General features: G+C 44.3%; 1 protein-coding gene across 1 annotated transcript in view; it reads right to left on the reverse strand.

The window, feature by feature from the left end:
- Positions 1 to 20260, reverse strand: part of DCBLD1 (discoidin, CUB and LCCL domain containing 1) — a 258277-nt gene that overhangs the window by 54156 nt on the left and 183861 nt on the right. Inside the window, exon 6 of the mRNA XM_086926742.1 lies at positions 13752 to 13885. Coding sequence (XP_086782868.1) covers positions 13752 to 13885 — 134 coding nt within the window. The remainder of the gene's footprint in view (positions 1 to 13751; positions 13886 to 20260) is intronic.

Below are 20260 nucleotides of genomic sequence, written 5' to 3' on the forward strand. Positions count from 1 at the left end.
CCACCCACAAATTTTCTCTCACCGTGCATGGGTGACTTATATGCCAAATGGCCTTATATGCGACACCGTAAATCAGTCCTAGCATCAGAGACAACATCGTTTTGCATGATGCGATTTTTGAGCCCACTCTCCGAATGTTAAAAGTGAAATTATATGTCCCAGAAAGCAACGTTTGTAGGCGAAAAAAACATAACTGACTGAAAGTGTCACATATGACATGGGGCCATTCAGCTGCTTCTGTGTCACTGGACCTGTAATGGAGGGTGACATGAACAAGGGTGGAACTCTGGCAAGAATGAGAGACCTGGTGCCAAAGGGCACTTGACTGGTGGCTCAGGAGGGAAACTGATCTGAGCACGCCAAAATGTAACAGAAAATGATAGGAGTGATATGGGAGTGATACTTGGCCCAAAAACACAAACCACGTAAGGGAGATTTAAGAGGAACAGCGTAGAAAAGGACAAGAAACATTTTATTTTGATGTCAAAAGCGGGGGTGCACATTTTAAGAAGGAACCCTTGAGCGGGACAAGCTTGCATAAACAAAAAACACCAGTTGTAGTCATCCTACCCGCCCACACAGTGCACACATCCACATTCGTCAAAATTAAATACTTAAGCCTTCTTAATTATTAGCCTAATTTCAGTCTAAGCCCACAAACATTTCCTAAATGAAGAACTCTTGCGAAAAGTGAAAACAGAATGTGGCTAAACATTCAGGGCCTGTTTCGCTAATCCACCTGCGCACCTAAGCTGAACTCCGATCCAAAAACAGCATTTTCATGCGCATAATGTCACACTTTGGGAATTAAAAAAAAAAAGCTTGTTTACTCAAAAAAAACAGGCCATTTTACACTTGTAAGCTTATTAACTCAAGCATACAGCACCATTTTACATGTGAGCGAATCTCCTGGAAGAGGCGGGGAGTGGATGTCACTGGACAGGGGTGACTTGAAGAGCCGAGGGACACTCGCATAGCTATGATTTTGTGGGTATTCACGACCCTTTGCAAGTAGGGTGACCAGGCGTCCCAGATTTGCCAGGACGGTCCCCGTTTTTCACCAGCTGTCCGGGCATATTTAGAGAAATGTAGCTCATATCCCGGTATTTGGAGAGGGTCAACTTAAAATGGGGGAGGTGTTCAATATGTTTTACAAAGCGGGGATAGTTAACAGTTGTTCCAAGAAAGCAATTTAATTCACAGGTAAGCTACTGGGCTTAAAAATAGCATTTTATGTATGTTCTTACTGCCTGTTTTGTAATTCTCTGCTTGACGTAAAATTATCGTATTTCTATTTTTGTGCAATACCCCGGTTTTTTGCTGTAAAATTCTGGTCACCCTATTTGCAAGGCACTTTTCCCACCCGGGATTCTACTGGAGAACTAATCCTCTCAAGGGCAGGAGTAAGCCCCTCTGCAAAATGGGATTAGGGACCACCCATAACATTCGTTTTGGTGTAGGGGTAGGATATTCTCTAGTGGGAAAACACCAGGAAGGTTTAAGAAATTCTCCAGTGCATTTACACGTGCATAACTGTAAACCTACTTCCTTGACACAACTACATTACACACCTATCGTGAGTACAGAAGCTGTGACAGTGGCAGATTCCCAGAAATACTCCAGGAATGTTTTCAAGATAAAAAAAAACCAGAATGATGCGTTTACTCCGAATGGAGGAGTAAGCCTAGAGTTGTGAATTTATATTTTATTTTTTATAAACGAATTTCGAAATACTGAACTGGTTTCTTAAAAGGGCCCTCCACTGAACGATGTCCCAATACATCTCAAAACGCAGATGACATCATCAAATAAAGCGCCATACTATAATGCTTATTGTTGAGGATTGATAAAGATGTAGTAGGACATGTTAAAGAACAGTTTTTTCCCCTTCTAAATATGGATGGCCCCTTTAACACTAACCTCTGATTTACCTTTCATTTTTTTTCTATTCTTCCAAATAAAAAGTGTCTGATCTCTGACAAAGAAAAGCAAGTGCAAATTCCAGCTCTGGTCTGCAAGACAGAAGGAACGCCCTCTTTCCCTCCTTCGCCCATAAATCTCGACAGGGGCCATTATATCTCCATGAATGCGCAGATGAGTCTCGGGCGACAGACTCACCTCAAAAACTGCAAATCACAGATAACGGAGCGCGACAAATGAGCTTTAAGTGAGTTAGACGGGGCAAGGTCACGTCTGCGGAGATCGAGGGGAGCGCTTTACATCACAACAAACACATTCTGGGGTAGACATTAAAGGGATCGATACACCGCCGGAGCGTTTGATGAGCTTAGGGCACGAGGGACCCCGTGGCGAAATAGACTGCTCCAACCAGACAGAAGGATGTTTGCAGCTCCAAAATGGCAGCTGTTTATTGGAATGTGCTGAGGTTAAGGCTGCGTTTTTGGAAAGGTTACAGTACCATTAATCAATTAATGGAAACCACCTGCAGCGTGCAAGGGAAGGTGACCTTCAAGGCCTAGTCTGCAAAAGAATTCCAGTTTGTGGACTTAATCAAATGGAAATGGAGGAATGTAAAATGCTCACAGCAGACAAAGCAAAGAGGCTGGTTACCACACCAGCGCTACTGGAACGCAATATACTGTGCTAAAAAGGGCGCTTTTATACATGCAAGAATTAGCCATGCATGGACTCCAACTGTCCTTGTCCCCTACAGCACACTATTTAAATTAAGGGCGAACTTAACTCCACCTTCCTGCGGTAGAAACCAAAATACATGGTGTAGGTATTCCTGTAAAATGCGGGAAATTACAGGTTTTACTCAATCACTGCGGGCGATTATTTCTCCTATATTTTAAACAAGTCAGGAAATGTTGGTGAGGCTACAACATAAGCATACCCGACAATTTTCCCAAATTAGGCAGGAGACTTCAATTTTTTCCACTAAAAAATTAAGATATTAAAGCCTTCTGTGGTTCAAAACTTGACTCCAAAGCAAGTAAAGGGACGTAAAATAAATTTTGCATATTTTTGGATCTCAGTTTTCCTCTACGGTCTTCTCAAATATTGCAACATATGCTTAAGAGGTTCGGCTTTTCCTAAAAGGATCTGCTTTAAAACAAAGGTCCTAAAGCAAGCCTGAGAAAAAATAAACACGAATGTAGGAGGAACACTAGTTTCACAATACCCACTGCTGCCCTCCTGGAATTCAAGTGGAGTTCTGTCTCCGAATCACACAGGGAACAGTGAATTCCCTTCAGCAGGAATTTGCAAGATGTCGGTTCATTTCATTGTAAAAGATCCTTCATTTACATGACAACATTTTCCTTCGGAGATCTGACTTTACTAGGATTACCGCCCTAATATGTGCACCAAGTGTGGCGCTGCACTTGTATTTCATTGAACCTTTCTCAAGTCAATACATATCACTATGTTCCACACAGGAAGAATCTGACTAGTAGTGGGCATGTTTTTTTAAGATCATTTAATTTACCTTGTACCGAACACTAATTTGTGACAGGGCCCTATTGAAGTTAGTAAAAAAACAAAACGTAAAAGTACCTTTAATTGTGTCAGGGTTGAAATTAGTTATGAACTGCACCCACAAAGCACATCACAGAGGAATGTTTTAATCGGTATTCTAAAGGTTTCCAATTGGTACTAATTAATAAATCATTACTTTTTTTATCATTTGAAAAATTACAGACGCTCTGGGGGCAAGCTGGGGCATTCATTAAAACATGATGAAATCTACGTCTCCCTGGAATTTCCTGTTCCAATTCTTCAAATTAAATTCTGTATGGCTGCCCAACTTGCTTAGTATATGGTATGCACACGTTAGTAGCTTATTAGTGCTGGCCTTTGCTCGTTCCAGAAATTGCTTGACGGATGCAATATGTATATGCTGTGGCAAATCTAGTCCCCTCTCAAAGTCGCACCCTCTTGTTAGTGACAAGTCACTATTAATTTCAACTCTGTGTAACTAGAAGTGTCCAGTTCCTTTATTTCATCATTTTGTGACCAAATTCAGTCACCAAAAAGTTAATATCCTAAATATTCCCTTATGCCCAATGCAGCTCAAGACATTAAATAATGGAAGACTATCTTCTTCCTAGGGCTAACTAAGGCACAATCGGAAGCCGCAGATGAAATGTACGGTTGTTGATTAGAAACCAAATAGCCAGCCCCTAATGAAGAACGGAAAGGCCTTGAAATGCATAGGGCACAAGTGGCTACATATAGCCACTTTTGTCCTACATACCATATAAACACGCATGAAGGGGGGATCTGTCCTATTCGCCCCACAGCGCATTTAAGTTGTCATTACTGAGTGCCATGCTCCCTAAAACATTTGGGCCTGCGTGAACCACGTGAAAGCTTCTCTGGAAAACTATTTTTCGCTCAGAATTACTAAATGGATGAAAACACTGATTGAAAAATATGTATTTGTGGACTGATTAATATATTTTTCTAGCCGTTTTAAGGACAGGACAGAACACAGGATATTCTTCAAGATGTCCACATTGCAAGCAAGGGTTTCCTAAAGCACACTCATAAACCGAAGTTATACAGAATTAAAATAATGAGGTGGGGATAATTACTGACAGCACACTCACGAGAAGACTATTCTGGGAGGGAGGGGGCCCGGGTAAAAAGAATTTACCTGGCCATCACAGAAGGGAACTTGTACCAACACATTAATACCAATTAGTCCTTTTGAATAAGCTCCAATTCTTACTAGGCCAAAAGAGACACTCACAAGAAAGCATCTCTATTACAATAAAAACACAAAACTCAAACAACAGAGCCGAGTCTGTAATAAAAAGTCGTATTTACACAAATTCACTTGGATACTCAGATCGATGCACAACCTCACAGATCACCTGCCACTTTCTCCTCTCCAAGACAAGACAACCACGTTCAACCCAATCCCACCCCATGCTGGAGCCGATACTTTATCAAGGAAATCATCAGTTTCAATCACCTTTCATGCCCAAACATCTTTCTCTATAATGCCGTCCATCCTCGTTACTATTTCAAGGCTTTGCTTCCCCATTCATCAGTATGTAGGACCCCCCCCCCCAGAGGTATACAAGGGAGACTGCATGTGATCCGAGGATGCTGGACACCAGCTCTGAGGCACAAAGTTGACCTCCAAAGCCTCCTTGAATCCTTAAAGTATATACCCTGAACAAGCAGTCAATGCCTACAACAAAGGAGGCGGCTTTTAACCCTTTAAGTGCTGCTGTCGGCCAACGGTCGTCACGAGCACTACCTCTCCAGTGCTGCGCACGACCGTTGGCCGACGGGCCAGCATTCGTTATCCGAACGTTCAGCACTGGGCGCTGAACGTTCGACGCTCGGAAGGTATTAAAATACCAATACAGATGGAAGGTCCAGTCAGAGTTGCTACCTGGGGAAAAGCACAAGACTTTACTATTAAATACCTTAAAATACATTCACAGTAGAAAGTAAACCAAACAGTAGAAAATCACACAACACAAACAGAAAGCATCAGCAATGAATACAAAGTAGCAACTCTATGTGTGCAAGTTGCAGTCAACATACAGTGTTTGCTGTCAATACGATGATCCCAATTCACACTGCTTTTCAGAATAAAGTGTTTACTAACTACAAGGATGGCAATCCAATTTCCTGGAAACGAAGCATAATGCTATTCTAAAGCAGGGTATTCGACTAAAAATGATGATTCACCCTATACTCTTTAAAATATAACCTCTGATCATAAATCACAGACCACAATATTATTATTTTTTTATTTATAAAGTTTAATATAGCGCGAACTTGATCCCGAAGGATATCAGAGCGCTTTACAATTTGAGACAAAGGTAACAAATCAGAACATTAGTCTAACATTGGGAATCTAATGGGCATTGAATGAACTCGAACGAACATAACAGCTCAATATAACCTAAGTGCACGAGTAGGAATGGGCTATGCGATGGAGCATAGAGAGATAAGGGGAGTAAGTACCATAATCATATACAGGAATAATAACCAGTACCCAAAACAATAATCGGAACAAGAGTCAAATGGGGAGTCTAAAAGGCATTGAATCAAATGTTGAACATCTAACAGATCATGTATGCACCTGGGTGAACGAAGAATGTGCTAGACGATGGAGCATAATGACTTAAGGGGAGCACACTAGCCTAACAACAACATTGGTGCAAATAAATGAAAGTCTCTTATATAAAGCATCTTTGTCCAAGGCTGGCATAATCCTATACAGGAATAATAACCACTTCCCAAAACAATAATCGAAACGAGTCAATTGGGGAGTCTAAAAGGTATTGAATCAAATGTTGAACATCTAACAGATCATTTATACACCTGGGTGAACAAAGAATGTGCTAGACCATGGAGCATAATGACTTAAGGGGAGCAAAATTCAATAATCATGTACAGGAATAATAACCAAACCAAAAATAATGATCCTATACAAGAATAATAACAGATACTATAGTATGTCCGATGTGCTTGGATCTAAATTCTGGACACTCAAAATTCATGCCCTTTATCTCTCAGCACTCTCAACTTAAGAAAGTTTGCCTACCTTCCGGGGGCTATATCTCAGCCCCTGGGGGTCCGATCTGCCCCATTTTCGCGTCTCCTCTCAAAGGAAACAATGAACTAATGTTATCCGGTAGGAGCGATTCTGAATACTAAGTCAACCTGCCACAATCCTATGGCTTTTTAAGGAACTGCTTGTGGTCACTAACTACAATCCCAGGTACTATTACAACAGACAAATAATGCAGCAGAGACAGTTAGCTGACACATTCAATAAGACCCTAATATGCACCTCGTTGCCTGCAAGTTTCCGAAAGAGTAACCTGCTTTGGTCTTCCAGTTTAAACTTCGCGTTTCAGTGTACCTTCTACGAAGGACGTCATATGAACCAAAGGTACTATGTACACTGACTCAGAAACAAGGATGGATATATACTGCCAGAAAAGAGGGCTCTTTCGGTTTGTGCAGAGAGTCCATAAGAGCAACAAATGCACTCAAGGGTCATTCACACCCTTCGGCGTGCTCAGAGTTTGGGCAGTGCGCACTCAGCCAGATACTGGACCTCTGCACAGTAAGCAACATTAGAGGCCCTACATGTGGTTCAATGACAATACTATTCTGACAGTCGACACTAAGATTAGTGATGGGCTTAAGCGCAACGTCATATCAGATGGAGACCGATGGGTAAGGTGGAGGGCTTATATAAAGATGAAATAAGCGACTGTTGCACAAAGGGAGTGTTCTCACCAGTGGAACAACACTCCGCTCGCTTATGCTTGTAGCGTTAATCTTGTGCAGCCCATTTCAGATCCTAAGTAGAAAGGGCATCTAGGCAGTTTGTATCAGTGTCTACGGACGCTTGAGGCTGGCAGGGGCTTGCACCGCAAGCAAAATAAATTACCACAAGGACAGATCCACAGACTTAACCCCAAACTGTAGGAAGCAGGTATTGTCAGCCCCATGTTTAGGAGCCACCAGGGCAGCGTCCACAAAGATCTGGATGAGGTGAGAGTTTTCAATGAGCTATGATGGCAGATGTGGAGAAGCGCACCGTTACAAATAGTACATTTTTAATAATCCTGCCACTCAGGCTGGATCACTTCCATTTCTGTCCACGGCCAAGTTTGTTCTGCTCCTCTACATGCCAGCACAGTCGCTTTGGCGGAACATCCACTCCACACTCCTAGGAAAGAAGAATGGGATTGGCTGCCCTCATCTTTTCAGTATGCCGCTTCCACCCCCAATCTATCACTCACCATAGAAATAAGTACAAAAAAGGTTCCTGTGACCAGATGTCTCCAGAAGTAATTTATATAGACAGTCACTGCAACCCAAAAAGATAAATATGCCTCCACCAGCTACAACTCAATATAAGAGGTGGAGCGGTTACCCATTTCAGATAATACGGTTGAGAAGACAGTTTAGAGGCTTACCCGTCCCAGGAGTCACCAAAGGTGAACATGGAGAGCACCATATTTGCAGTTTGGGTATCCCTTAGATTAGGGGCCATTGACACACAGCCAAAAGTGGATTACATAGGACTACTGGGGGCCACAAAATAACTGGATCTAGCGGGATACATTGGTCCTTACACTCAACCCTTGAAAATGAATTAAGGGCTCTTTGATCTCCTCTCCAAAATAAACCAATTTAACCTCTCTGGACCATCCCACGACATAGGCAGCATTCTCAAGCTAGCCCTTAAGGTCATGCCTTCACTAAAATTCCACTCAAGAACACAACTGGACCAGACAGAACACACTGCCAGCTAAACACCATCCATCAGGGCCAACCTAATCATACAAATGCAAGAGGTGCACAACGTAAAACTCTTCTTGAATGAGTGTCTCAAAAATGATAGTCTACAGCAACTACAGCCCAGCTAAAAAACCTCAACACTCTGCAACCCACTAAACAGCACTGAAACAAGGCACAGGGACGTATTCACCAAAAAAGCAGTGCTCATCTAAATCGGAACCATCTTTACCATGGAACACACAAGGCTAAAAAGAGCCATCCAAAAAGAAGAAAATAATTTACTACCTAGCACTACTTAAGACTGTCTATTCTGCAGACAGACACCTGAACACCCCAGCCAAACAACATACAATTCATTAACCACAGAAGACTCCAAAAAAACCGCAGCGACACTGAAGTTCATCACGGTTGCAACCATCTCTTCCTGATGTTCCACACTTAACAATACAATCCTATTAACAAATTTAATAGTGAATAAATAAAATATACTATTCACTAATAGTGTCATAAAAATGTAGTACAATAAGCTGGAATATGCCCTTCCTTGGCAGCTGAGGTAAGTACAAAATGCCTTTAAATGTATGTTGTGTGCGTGCTTGCAGGTGAGAGTTTATGTGCAAGAGAGTGTATATGTGTGCATGTGAGTGAAAGTGGAGGTCAAAGGGCATGTGATGTCACTTCTGCTACCCCTTGCATTTCGGTGAATTGACGTCCATGAATATGTCAAGCTAACAGCCAGCTGAACTCCTGTAAGTGAAGGAGACGTACAGTGAGATGTTGTCTTGGTAGCAGAGGCTAATGCAGACAGAGTAAACAAATGTGAGGCGTGTGACCTACATTCTGGACCGAATTTCCCAACAACCCAGTACGATCCTAATTGTGCCTCACAAATTCCAACGTATTGGATCGACAACGAAGAGCTCTGAGGTGCCCGCAAGATGTGTGGCATAATGTAATTCTACACAAAATATAAATGAATATTTAGGTCTCGCGACCTATCGATGTGCGCAAGCGCATCGAGCGGAGCGAGAATTCAAGTGGCGAAAACATCGTGAAACCAAAGGGCTTTCAGCCCCGCGGTTTTCATGCAGTTCCCGTGTACATGCACGCGCATCGCATGCAAGCCCAGCCTCTCGCATTCCCAGGCTCTCCCGCCCCCATCCGGCATCAGGCTTCTCCTCCCCTAGCAGCACTCCTCCCACACCAGCAACTCCCCCCTCCCACACCAGCACCTCCCCTCTCTCGCATTCACGCCCCCCCACCAGGCTCTCCCGCCCCCATCAGGCTTCCCTCCCAATCCGCCTGCCTCCCCTCGCGCATTCACGCCCCCCCACCAGGCTCTCCCGCCCCCATCCGGCTTCCCTCGTAATCTGCCTGCCTCCCCTCGCTCGCATTCCCGCCCCAGGCTCTCCCGCCATGGAAAATAAAACCTGTAAACTTTACTTTTTTCTTCGGTGAACGGCACCGATTACCACTCATTTTCACTACTCCACCGCCTAGCCACATGCGACTCTCGCTGTAAACAGGGTAGTAATTTACATGTCTAACAAATGATCGACAACGCCGCCATTCATTTCAAGGTCCACAGGCACAGGCAGCAGCTGATGCTGAAGGGACCGTCACCGAATTTCTATTTGTTTCTAAAAAACTATAGTTTTACTCTTCGCTTTTTTCCCCACACCCGATACATTATTCTATTGTGTTTTCTTGTAAGTACGTGCGCAGAACATCGGTGCTAGTCCCGCCCCACCCCCACCCCCACCAGGCTCTCCCGCCCCCATCCGGCTTCCCTCCGGCCATTTGGCAGCACTGCGAGGCCAGCTGACATCTCCCTAATCCGCCTGCCACACTTCTCCTCCCCTTGCTTGCATTCCCCCCCCCCCCCCCCCCCCCCCCCCCCCCCCCCCCACCAGGCTCTGGACTTTCGCATCTTGCCGCGTCATCTTCGGTCATAGGGTTGCATCGGTAAATGGTTGGAGGTAGATGTATCTGTTGTATATGGGTCACAGTTTTCTATTTTATGTAAGGTAGCTGGTTATTAATGCTTTTGTTACAGCGAGCCATATTTTAGCTGTAGGCCACTAGTTACACGTAGGTGAGTGAGGTATGTACCCATTGTTACATATACATGTAAACTGCAAAAGAGAATTGTTATTCATGAGTTGCAATTGTAAATAAATGTTTGGGCCAGTACTGAATAATTCTCATGGCTCCCTCTACCCTTCGTGACTCCGCACCTTTCTACCACCTTCCACTAACCCCATTTGTGGCTTCCACATGAACATGGTTTCGTCAGCAGTGCCTATTCCTATTCCTCCAAACTATGTACACAAAACTTTTTAAAAAAACATCGCCACTGCCGCTTTAGAAGCGGCTGTTGAGTGTTTTGTCAAATGCATCACAATTGATTCGGTCAGAAACGGTATTCCGTGAACATCGTATAACCAGAAAAGGGAAGGCGAGGATGTATACAAAAATATCGATTAAGTGAAAAGTAAGAACTCACAAAGCCCCTATCGACTCTCGCTGTAAACAGGGTAGTAACTTACATGTCTAACAAATGATCGACAACGCCGCCATTCATTTCAAGGTCCACAGGCACAGGCAGCAGCTGATGCTGAAAGGACCGTCACCGAATTTCTATTTGTTTCTAAAAAAATAAAGTTTTACTCTTCGCTTTTTTCCCCACACCCAATATATTATTCTATTGTGTTTTCTTGTAAGTACGTGCGCAGAACATCGGTGCTAGTGCAGTTTGATTTGACAATTAACTCCTCCTACAAGTAGGAGCTCTAACATATACACACAGAGGGTGTGCCCGAGAGGCGACTTGTACTTTTTATCTCACAGAATAAGATCATCTCCGGGAAGTGAGACACTTGCATTGACCCGTGACGCAGATAAGTATAATGGTCAAAACAAAACAGCAGTGCGTTTGAAAGAAAAAGTGGGCTAGAGTAACCGAACCATTTCCTGTCTGTAAGAGCCATATCGGTATTTTACAGCGTGGCGGACAAAATATTCAGAGATTCGTGAACCGCAAATCTAACAGCATACAGGCCTTCCTGGCTTCCATGAACTGACAAACTTCCAGCCCCAAAGCAAGCCTCCCGCCACTGGCAGTATCCTCCTCGTGCAGCCCTGGGCAGTGAAGGGTTAATGCTTATCTCCGGGACGCTGGCACAGCTCATCCACAGCAGTGACTCATCTGCCCATCACCGGCAAACCCCTCCAGGCCCACACTCCCCCACCCTCGGGCCATTCCGATTTCCAGAGTAGGTAGGCAGGGACACGGCCACATACGATTTCAGGACACCTGCACCTGCCCGCACACCTACCAACCAGATAGAGGCCGGTATCTATGCATCAACCACACCAACCACCTCCTCACGCAGGCTGCACCCCCACCCAGAACTCCACATGAAAGCCACACACACTTCAAAGGCTCCACACCCCGCCCCCCGTCTGCACTTCGCACTTTCCGACTTCCCCTCCCACCTCCCACGGCTCTTCCCATTCACGCGCTCGTTACCATTTGCTCCCGAGCCGCATTTCTCCCCCCCCCCCCCTAATCTTAGCAATGCCAAGAGCTTGTTTTCCCCAAGGTCTCTGACTCCATTTCAGCTTGTTCTCGTGCTCGCCAAGGATGTTTCACCGTGATCAGTTTGTGCCTTTGATTTCTCCAAAGAGAGATCCGAGTCCAAGGGCTCCCTGGTAGTATTCTGAAGCAGGCAGTGATGTCTTTCGTATAATCCTGCAGCAGCAGCTGAATGACCCCTTAGTCGGCGGTGCCTGAAGATCTGCCAGTGTGGGGAAGTCAACTGTCCTTTGCTGTGCTGAAGAAGCTGACTCTGGGCCCCCTCTCTTTTCAGGGTCTTTCTAGAGCTTTATTCTTCGCAGACGTGTATTTGTTGTTGTCTCATCATCTGTGCAGCACCCACCACAAGTGAATTAAATTATTAGCATCTTACACAGTTGTTTTTGACACCAAGACTCAATCAGCCAGTGTTTTCGAAACACCAGCAGACCTGGCGCTCATTCATCGTAGCACTGCATTTGAAATAAAACCTATGCTGGGAATATATGTTTATATGCCAGAATTAGGAGGGAACTTCACTCTGCCTTATGTAAATATAATACCACCGAACTTCCAACTTGCCACTCACCCACGCAACGCCACTCACACACGCAACGCCACTCACCCACGCAACGCCACTCACCCACGCAACGCCACTCACCCACGCAACACCACTGACACATGCAACGCCACTGACACATGCAACGCCACTCACACACGCAACACAACTCACACATGCAACGCCACTCACACATGCAACGCCACTCACACATGCAACGCCACTCACACATGCAACGCCACTCACACACGCAACACAAATCACACATGGAACAACACTCACACAGGCAACGCCACTCACACACGCAACGCCAATCACACAGGCAACGCCACTCACACACGCAACGCCAATCACACACGCAACGCCACTCACACACGCTACACCACTCACACACGCTACACCACTCACACACGCTACACCACTCACGTTGCCAATAGGTCTCGCAGTAGGAAAGTTGGAGCCATTACCATTGCAAATAGCAATGCCTTTTATTTTTTTTACATTTTAAAAACATAAAGGGCTTTGTCATTTACAAAACCAATAGCTCCAACTTTCCTACTGCGAGACCTATTGGCAACGCCAGTGCGTGTTTTCTATGGTGTTCGCAATGCTAATGGGATTATCCATTTCAATTTCAACTGGTTGCATGCTTGGGAGGGTTTTTTCAGCGCTACCTACAACACAGGTTTTCTCACCACCTGTGTGTAAATATGTGAGACCTACTGTTTGAGGACAAAAACGCTAACATATTTGAAAAGGGGAATTGGCGATGAACAGTGCCAAAAGCTACTTTACTATAAGCCTTATTTTGTACCAGAATATTTCTTGTCGCATATTAAAGACACAGTTAACAATTCCAGTTATGCAATAGAGTATTGGTATGAATTTTTTATGGTGCTTTCTAATGCCGCAAGAAAAGATAAATGGAGGTCGTGCCAGAGGACACTCACAGACATACCACACACAGTTTACCAAACACCTTTCACAGCCCGGCCTCTGTTTCGGGGTAGCACTGATGACAGTTCGCTTCTGCGGCAGCGCATTCCCTCTCCTTCGCATGCAAATTTGCGTTTTATTAACTCCTAATTTGCCTTTCGCCCAAGTGAAGGCAAATAAAAGTGGTAAATGTCCGACATCTGCCAACACAACTGTTGCTATACGAGACTACCCCAGGGCAATTTTTAATTTACAGAACCGCGGTGTATATTACAAAATCACTATTCGGTGTTCACAGCTGAGCTTGGGTTGAAGCAAGGCTACATGTTTTAATTAGAAGCTGCAAATTACACTGTTAATAGACCTGTTCCAACGCCGTTGATTCTGCGCCAGCGGCTCAATACTTGCAGTGAGGAATTGGCTACTTACTCCACAGATGCAATTCCGTTGGCCAGGACTCCCTCGTATCGGCCAATCCCCTTGTGCTGCGTCACGTTGATCCGTCCACCCTGCTCGTCTGCAATGACCCCTGCGTGGATGGCGGCTTTGCACAAGAGTGAGGTCTGGAACGCAATATGACATAACGCTTTAGAGATAATGGAGCAAGTAAAAGTCCATTGTGGATAAAGGAGCGCATATTAAGATCAAAAAGACTTATCTAAGGAAACACATTGCCTAGAAGGCATCATATCAAGGAACCAGTGTGGAAATGAACAGATATAAGCAGTGCTTTAAATGGGTGGGAAAAGTGCAGGTACTCACCCAATTAGGTTCCTGGGTTTGTGATGGGGGGGCGACGCAAGGGGGCATGGCTTGGAGGTGGAGCAAGGGGCGAACATTTAATGAGATCCAGCTGAATTGAAAAGGTTTCAATTCTGAAAATATGAGTTTGTGAATTAGACATTATTAAGATTTGGCAGGGGTACTGGTTTTTGGACGTTTAATCCCATTTTCCACTATACATCATTTTACGGTTGAAACAATTGGATAATGTTTCTCCTTTCTGATATCGCTCATATTATCTCCATTGTAGTGACAGACTTTACTCTCTCATAATTTCCTGCTTCATGGCAGCCTTGGTTCACCTTCTCTTCACCTTGCCCTCTAACGCACAAACATGAACATGCTCTTCCTCGCTGGCCAAACTCAAAGAATCAGACTCCCGCCCTTCCTCTCTAAACCCACAGAGATCAGATGTGGAGTACCCTGAGGATCCTCCCTCTGCCCCTCGCTCTTCAACATCTACATAGCTCCACTCACAACCATATTCAGAAAAGTGCGGACCCATCATAGTATACTAGGCCGATGACACCCAGCTCATTCTCTCCCTCACCAAGGAACCCGAAATCACCAGACACAGTTTCCAGGAAGGAATGAAGGCCGTCGCCTCCTGGATGAGCAGCAGCTGCCTGAAGCTAGCTCAACTCAGCAAAAACGGAAGTCCTCATCCTCGGATCCACCCCCTCTGGGTGTGACAACACCTGGTGACCTCTCGTCCTTTGCAACCCTCCCACACTCACGGACCACGCCCAAAACCTTTGCATCATACTAGACTCCTCCCTCCCCATTAACCGGTAGATCGATCCCGTATCCTCCACGTGCTTAAACACCCTCTGCATGACACGAGGAAGAGTGATGCCATTCTTTCATCTCACTACTCTGCCCATTATCTTCTGACTTTTCTATAAGTCTTTTTGTTCTCTTCCCTAATAAAAACTGCAAATAAAGAAAGCACTTTAAAATCTGTGCTCGAACTGTATTAACTATCCCTTACTGAAAAATAAGTTGAAAATGACAAAAAAGTCATTTTAAAAATGAATACCGGCAAGTTTATCTAGATGCCTATTTTTAAGCAGTATGTGCAGGCCTTTGCAGAATCTTAAAAACAGCCCTCCTAGCTGGGTCCTCGACCTGGCTGCTGCGGGACTGCAAGGGACAAAGACGGTCCTCTTCTATGTCCTTGTGGGGCTTCGCTGGATATGTATGGTCCTCTCCGTTTGGTGACGGAATGGAACGCCATTGAAAACCACTCCCTTTAAGGGATCCCTTCCTTCCTGCCACACTGCAACATCTACAATGACGTCATGAGCCATGTTTAATGCAGTGGCTCCTCACTGGAAAATGGTGATGAAAGTGTGTGCTCTAGTAGAAATGCTGTGCATACTGACAAGACCATTTTACCCAAAACCCAACAAGCCTTAGTGAGTAACGGTACTCTCCTCAGTCCTAGAGAAGCTTCGGCACTCACAAGGGAAAAAAATCAGAAGTGCTGGTACTCAGTACCTGTGAGTACTGGCCCATTTAAAGCTCTGGATATGTCAATCAATTTGAATGCTTTAAGTAAATACCAATTATAACATAGTGGCAAAAAGCAATGTTACAAAGCACCAGTAACTGATTCCTTCAGGTGATATTGAGTCGACTGTTTATTTCACAGCGTGGCATTGTGGCTCTCTGCAGATTCTGGACGTTTTTCAGGTATCTCCTCCCAGACAGCGGAAGCTGACTGGTTGCGAAAGACCTATTGTGGCCTTACCAATATCTTACAGTGAGCTTACAGCCTGCCCATTGCTTAACATTGGTTGGCTTTACTGTCACTCATTTGTTTGCTTCCTATTTGTTGGCTTGCCTTCTTCCACTTCTAGTGTTTTCCCTTTGCTGGAACCCAGCATCTAAACAATCCTTTGGTTGGATGACAGGTTTCTATTTAGATTAGGAACTTTACAGGAGTGCATGTTTTCAGTCTCTCTCCCTCCTGTGTTGCCCTCATTCTCTTTCTCTCTCCCTCATGTACCCTCTCTCTCCCTCCAGGATGCTGTCCCCTTTCCAAACTTCCTGCCCTGTGCTCCATCTTTCATGTACTTCTGCCCGGGCTCCTACAGGTTGCTCTCTCCATCGCACACTTCTCCCCCACACCTCTCGGGTGCAGCTTTCTCCCTCATGTACTACTTGCCCTACCACTCCTAACCAGCTTCCTTTTTTTACTTTATTGATCCTGCGACCTGCTTCTCCGTTGACAAATCGTTGTTTGGGGCGGGGGGGGGGGGGGTATAGAGACAGGGGGTTGATGAGAAATGTGTTAGGTTTTTTTTTTTTAGGCAAGCAGGAAATTTCTGCCAGCCCCTTCACCTAAAAGAAAACAAATAATGGTTCCACACAGCTCAAATGTAAATTGTGTTTACATTTATTGATCCATCTTGGATAGGTAGATTATTATAATTGTTTTTTTTAAAGGTGCTTGCGTCATTTCGTAGGTGAGCACCTGTGCGATGACACCTGAGTGTACATAGATCACGGATGCACGTGCCAATGAGATGCTGTGGCCGCAAATAGCAGCCATGTCATAGCGCCTTTTTTTTGTGATCGCCCCATTAGTCATGGGTGCGGATGCAGTCCGAGACAGTCAACGGGCTACATCCAGCGCATCTACGTGAGAGAAGGAAGAGTTATTGCTTACCACCCGATAAAGAAAATATAGAAAAGAAATGTCTGTGATAAAATAGCGTTACAACAAACAAATGATGGACTGAATGCTGACAATGAAACATTCTCCCCCAGTCAAAAGATCAGAGTTAAATCCATGGTTCTTTTTTGCCTACCACGCCACCCCAGCCATATGCAAATCAGTTTTGACCCTGTGCCTCATGGGAACAGTTCAGACCAAACGGCCAGGACCGGACCGGAAACAAGAAACCTGGGACCGGTTTCAGGGTATGTCACCCTTCTTCAGCCAGGCTACCTTGAATCCAGAGGCACAGTGAGCAAGGGACCCACGTGATGGATTTAGGCCCAGATCTCTGTACTGGGGTGAATGTATGACATTGTTCTGCATTCTGTCCATCAATTGTTGTTTTTATGATAAAATAGAGACAGCAATTGTTAGCAATTTGGGACAACATGCTGTAAAAATAATTGTGTAGTAAATAGCTGGAGACCACAGGTGTACCACAGGAGGTTTATTGCAGGAGAAAAGCGTAGAGCAACCTCAACACAAGCTGGCCAGGCACAAACTGTCACCACCTAGAACACTAGGAGGAGGCAGAGCCATCTACATTCTGGAATGAGTGACACAGGTAAGAACCATGGTAGAGCATGGAAATAGAGGAAAGATAAATATACAACAAATTGTATGGGAGGATAACACTGCTCCATTGCGAGTCTCTTTAAACAGTGGTACCGCACTGTAGAGGAAAATGAGAAGGGACTACAGGGCAAACTACAAAAAACAAGGGTGCTTGGGCATCTTTTGCATTATATATTGCTTGTTTAATTTTGAACTTGGAGGCCACCCAAAGCACAATATTCTGTACCACTTTTCTCATAGGTTTCCTGCAGCCACTTGATATAGGTTATCCAGTCCAAGAAACGTTTCAGTGACCTTCCAGCACCCGCCACCCACCCACAAAATATGCTCCCTGTTTGTTAGGCAAGAGAGGTTTGAGTCACGCGCCATTTTGTGAAGTATCAGCTTTGAATTAAGGAGGTTTGTTTAAAAAAAATCGGTACGAAGTCCAGAGCTGTCTAATCAGCTTCTGTTGCCAGAGAAAGAAGACAAACTGCCCGCTTTTAAAATGTCCACGAGCGAAGACTGACTGACTGCACTGCACACACTGCGGTCACGCTTAGGCATGTAGGAAGGGGGCCTGAACAGGCTCGGAAAGTCCCTGTAATTAAAACGACGAATGTTTTTTTCCTTTCAGTTCTACTCTCCCAGTGGGGCACCTATCATTAGCAATGGAGGTGACTAAACGCATTTTAAGATTTAAAGGCCAAAATCCTTTAGCGGGGCGGATGGATGAAAATTTGGGGTAACTTATCTGCTAGAACAGTGTTTCCCAAACTGTGGTCCACGGACCCCCAGGGGTCCATTCCCAGGGGATCCACAGGCAGCAGTTTTAAAAGCACTTGAAAGTATCTTGTATAATTAGCAGTTTTCAAACAACAATAAAAGTGTCAAGATAACACCAGTGATTAATGTACCTTCTGGAGAGAGATGAGAGTTTTGTCCAGTGGCAGCTTTCGAATTATCTAATGTAGCACAGAGGGTTAATATGCCTACTGCAAAGAACATGTATAATGCATTTTAAAAAACAGATGATTTTGGTTCTGTGCAGTTCATAAGTGACAATCTTAATCTAGCACAGTGACCTATAAACTGTCATCAAAGAGCTGCTTGCAAACTGCAAGGTATAAGTTAGTGACATGTTTTTTCCAGTTTTTTATTATCCTGATACTGCTAAAAATGTTTATTTGGATGGAAACACATTTTTATTGTTAGTCAATGCTAACCACTGTGTTATGTTCTGAATTCTGAGTTTGTGCTTTTCCAGACCAAGCACTATTTAAAAATGCCTACCAGTATGAATGACGTGAATTCTACACCTTGTAGTCCCCTTTGCCTTATATGACATTTTCTATACACTGACTGACATGTATGACTCACTGTCTCTATATGTGTGTGATGTAAAGTGCTCTCTCTCATACAATGGTATGAGAGATGCTATAAAAAATGTAATACATGTGACAGAGGGGCTGTGGAGAGGTACTGTTGGAGGGTGATAGTGGGGGAATCATTGAAGAACACCAAAAAAGATTGTCGTATTCTGGTGCATAGTAAGGACTTAATTTACTATTCTTTAAAAGCTAATACAATTGAATATGTAATGATAACTCTGTTCTGGACTGCACCATTGTTTCCTACATGTTTTTAGGGGGGAGCATCCCAAAGCCCCCTTTGCAGTGGTCAGGCTCACTTACTGCACTTGGCGTGCACCGTATGGGCACTGGTCTGAAAACATTTGCCAGGGCTGCTTTGGGTTTCCAGTCTGGCCCTGGCAGGACCAGGAGCCTCGTACTGTGAAATAAAAGCAACTATTTAAAAGTTAGTCACAGAGATGCAGCATCAACCTTCCCATTAATTTTCTTCATTTTTTCCAAATTCTTTCAATATAAAATACAACAGAAGTGGCAGAGAGTCGCTAGCCTTCTTGGCTTAACGACTCGCTTCGCCACTTCAGAAACGCAGGGCTGCACCTATATTTACAAGAATATGATGCAGCCCTGTGTTTCCCCTATGCTCGCGCTAAACTTAACTTTGTGACACCAACGCATGCACCTGCGTTGCAGGGGAAGATTGTTTATGTACAGTAAGGTCCCCCTTCCTGCACATAACCAATTTTGAAATGCCGTTTTGTCACTTCTATATGTGCTGCTTAATGCAGCACATACTTAAGTTACAAAATGTCATTTTTTTAAAAGATTGTTTATGTGCAGGAAGGGTCACCTTTCTGAACATAAACAATCGAAGGGGTTTCGCAAAAACGAGGAGAATTATAGCATTTCTCTTGTTTCACCAAGTTAAGACCAGGTTTTCCCTGGTCTTACTTTTGGCGTTGCCTCCCATTTACGCTGCCCTTGTTAATAAGGGGCAATGTCAAAATCAATGGGTATTGCGGTGGAACACCCACCGCAACACCCACTGCCCACCCCTTTCACTCTAAGCATTGGGTGAAAGGGGGTGTTATTTACAAGCCAGCGTTAAGTCATGTTAAGTGGCTTAGCTCTGCCTTGTAAATAAAGCAAAGCCCCTATCGCCACGGGAAGGTCGCAAAATGCGACGTTCTCATGGTGATAGGAGCTTGTAAGTATGCCCCCAAAAATACTTATTAATTTGAGTATTTGTTTTGTGTGCACTCGTGTGTTTATTTTTTTTGAATTACTGTTTTAATGTTTGAATTTTAAATCCTACAAATTGCTTGGGGGTCCCAGGCTTCCAGGGGTGACTCAAAGGGGGTCCGCAGGAGTCAAAAGCTTGGGAACCACTGTGCTAGAACAAAAAAAAACGGTTCTTAAATTGATGCAAAATCTCTCAAGTACAAGTCACATTTCATGTTCAAACTTATACAATTCGTTCTGCAAAAACAGACAGAAGCAAATAC

Source organism: Lissotriton vulgaris, chromosome 6 (genome assembly GCF_964263255.1).
Source record: "Lissotriton vulgaris chromosome 6, aLisVul1.2, whole genome shotgun sequence".
Taxonomy (NCBI): domain Eukaryota; kingdom Metazoa; phylum Chordata; class Amphibia; order Caudata; family Salamandridae; genus Lissotriton; species Lissotriton vulgaris.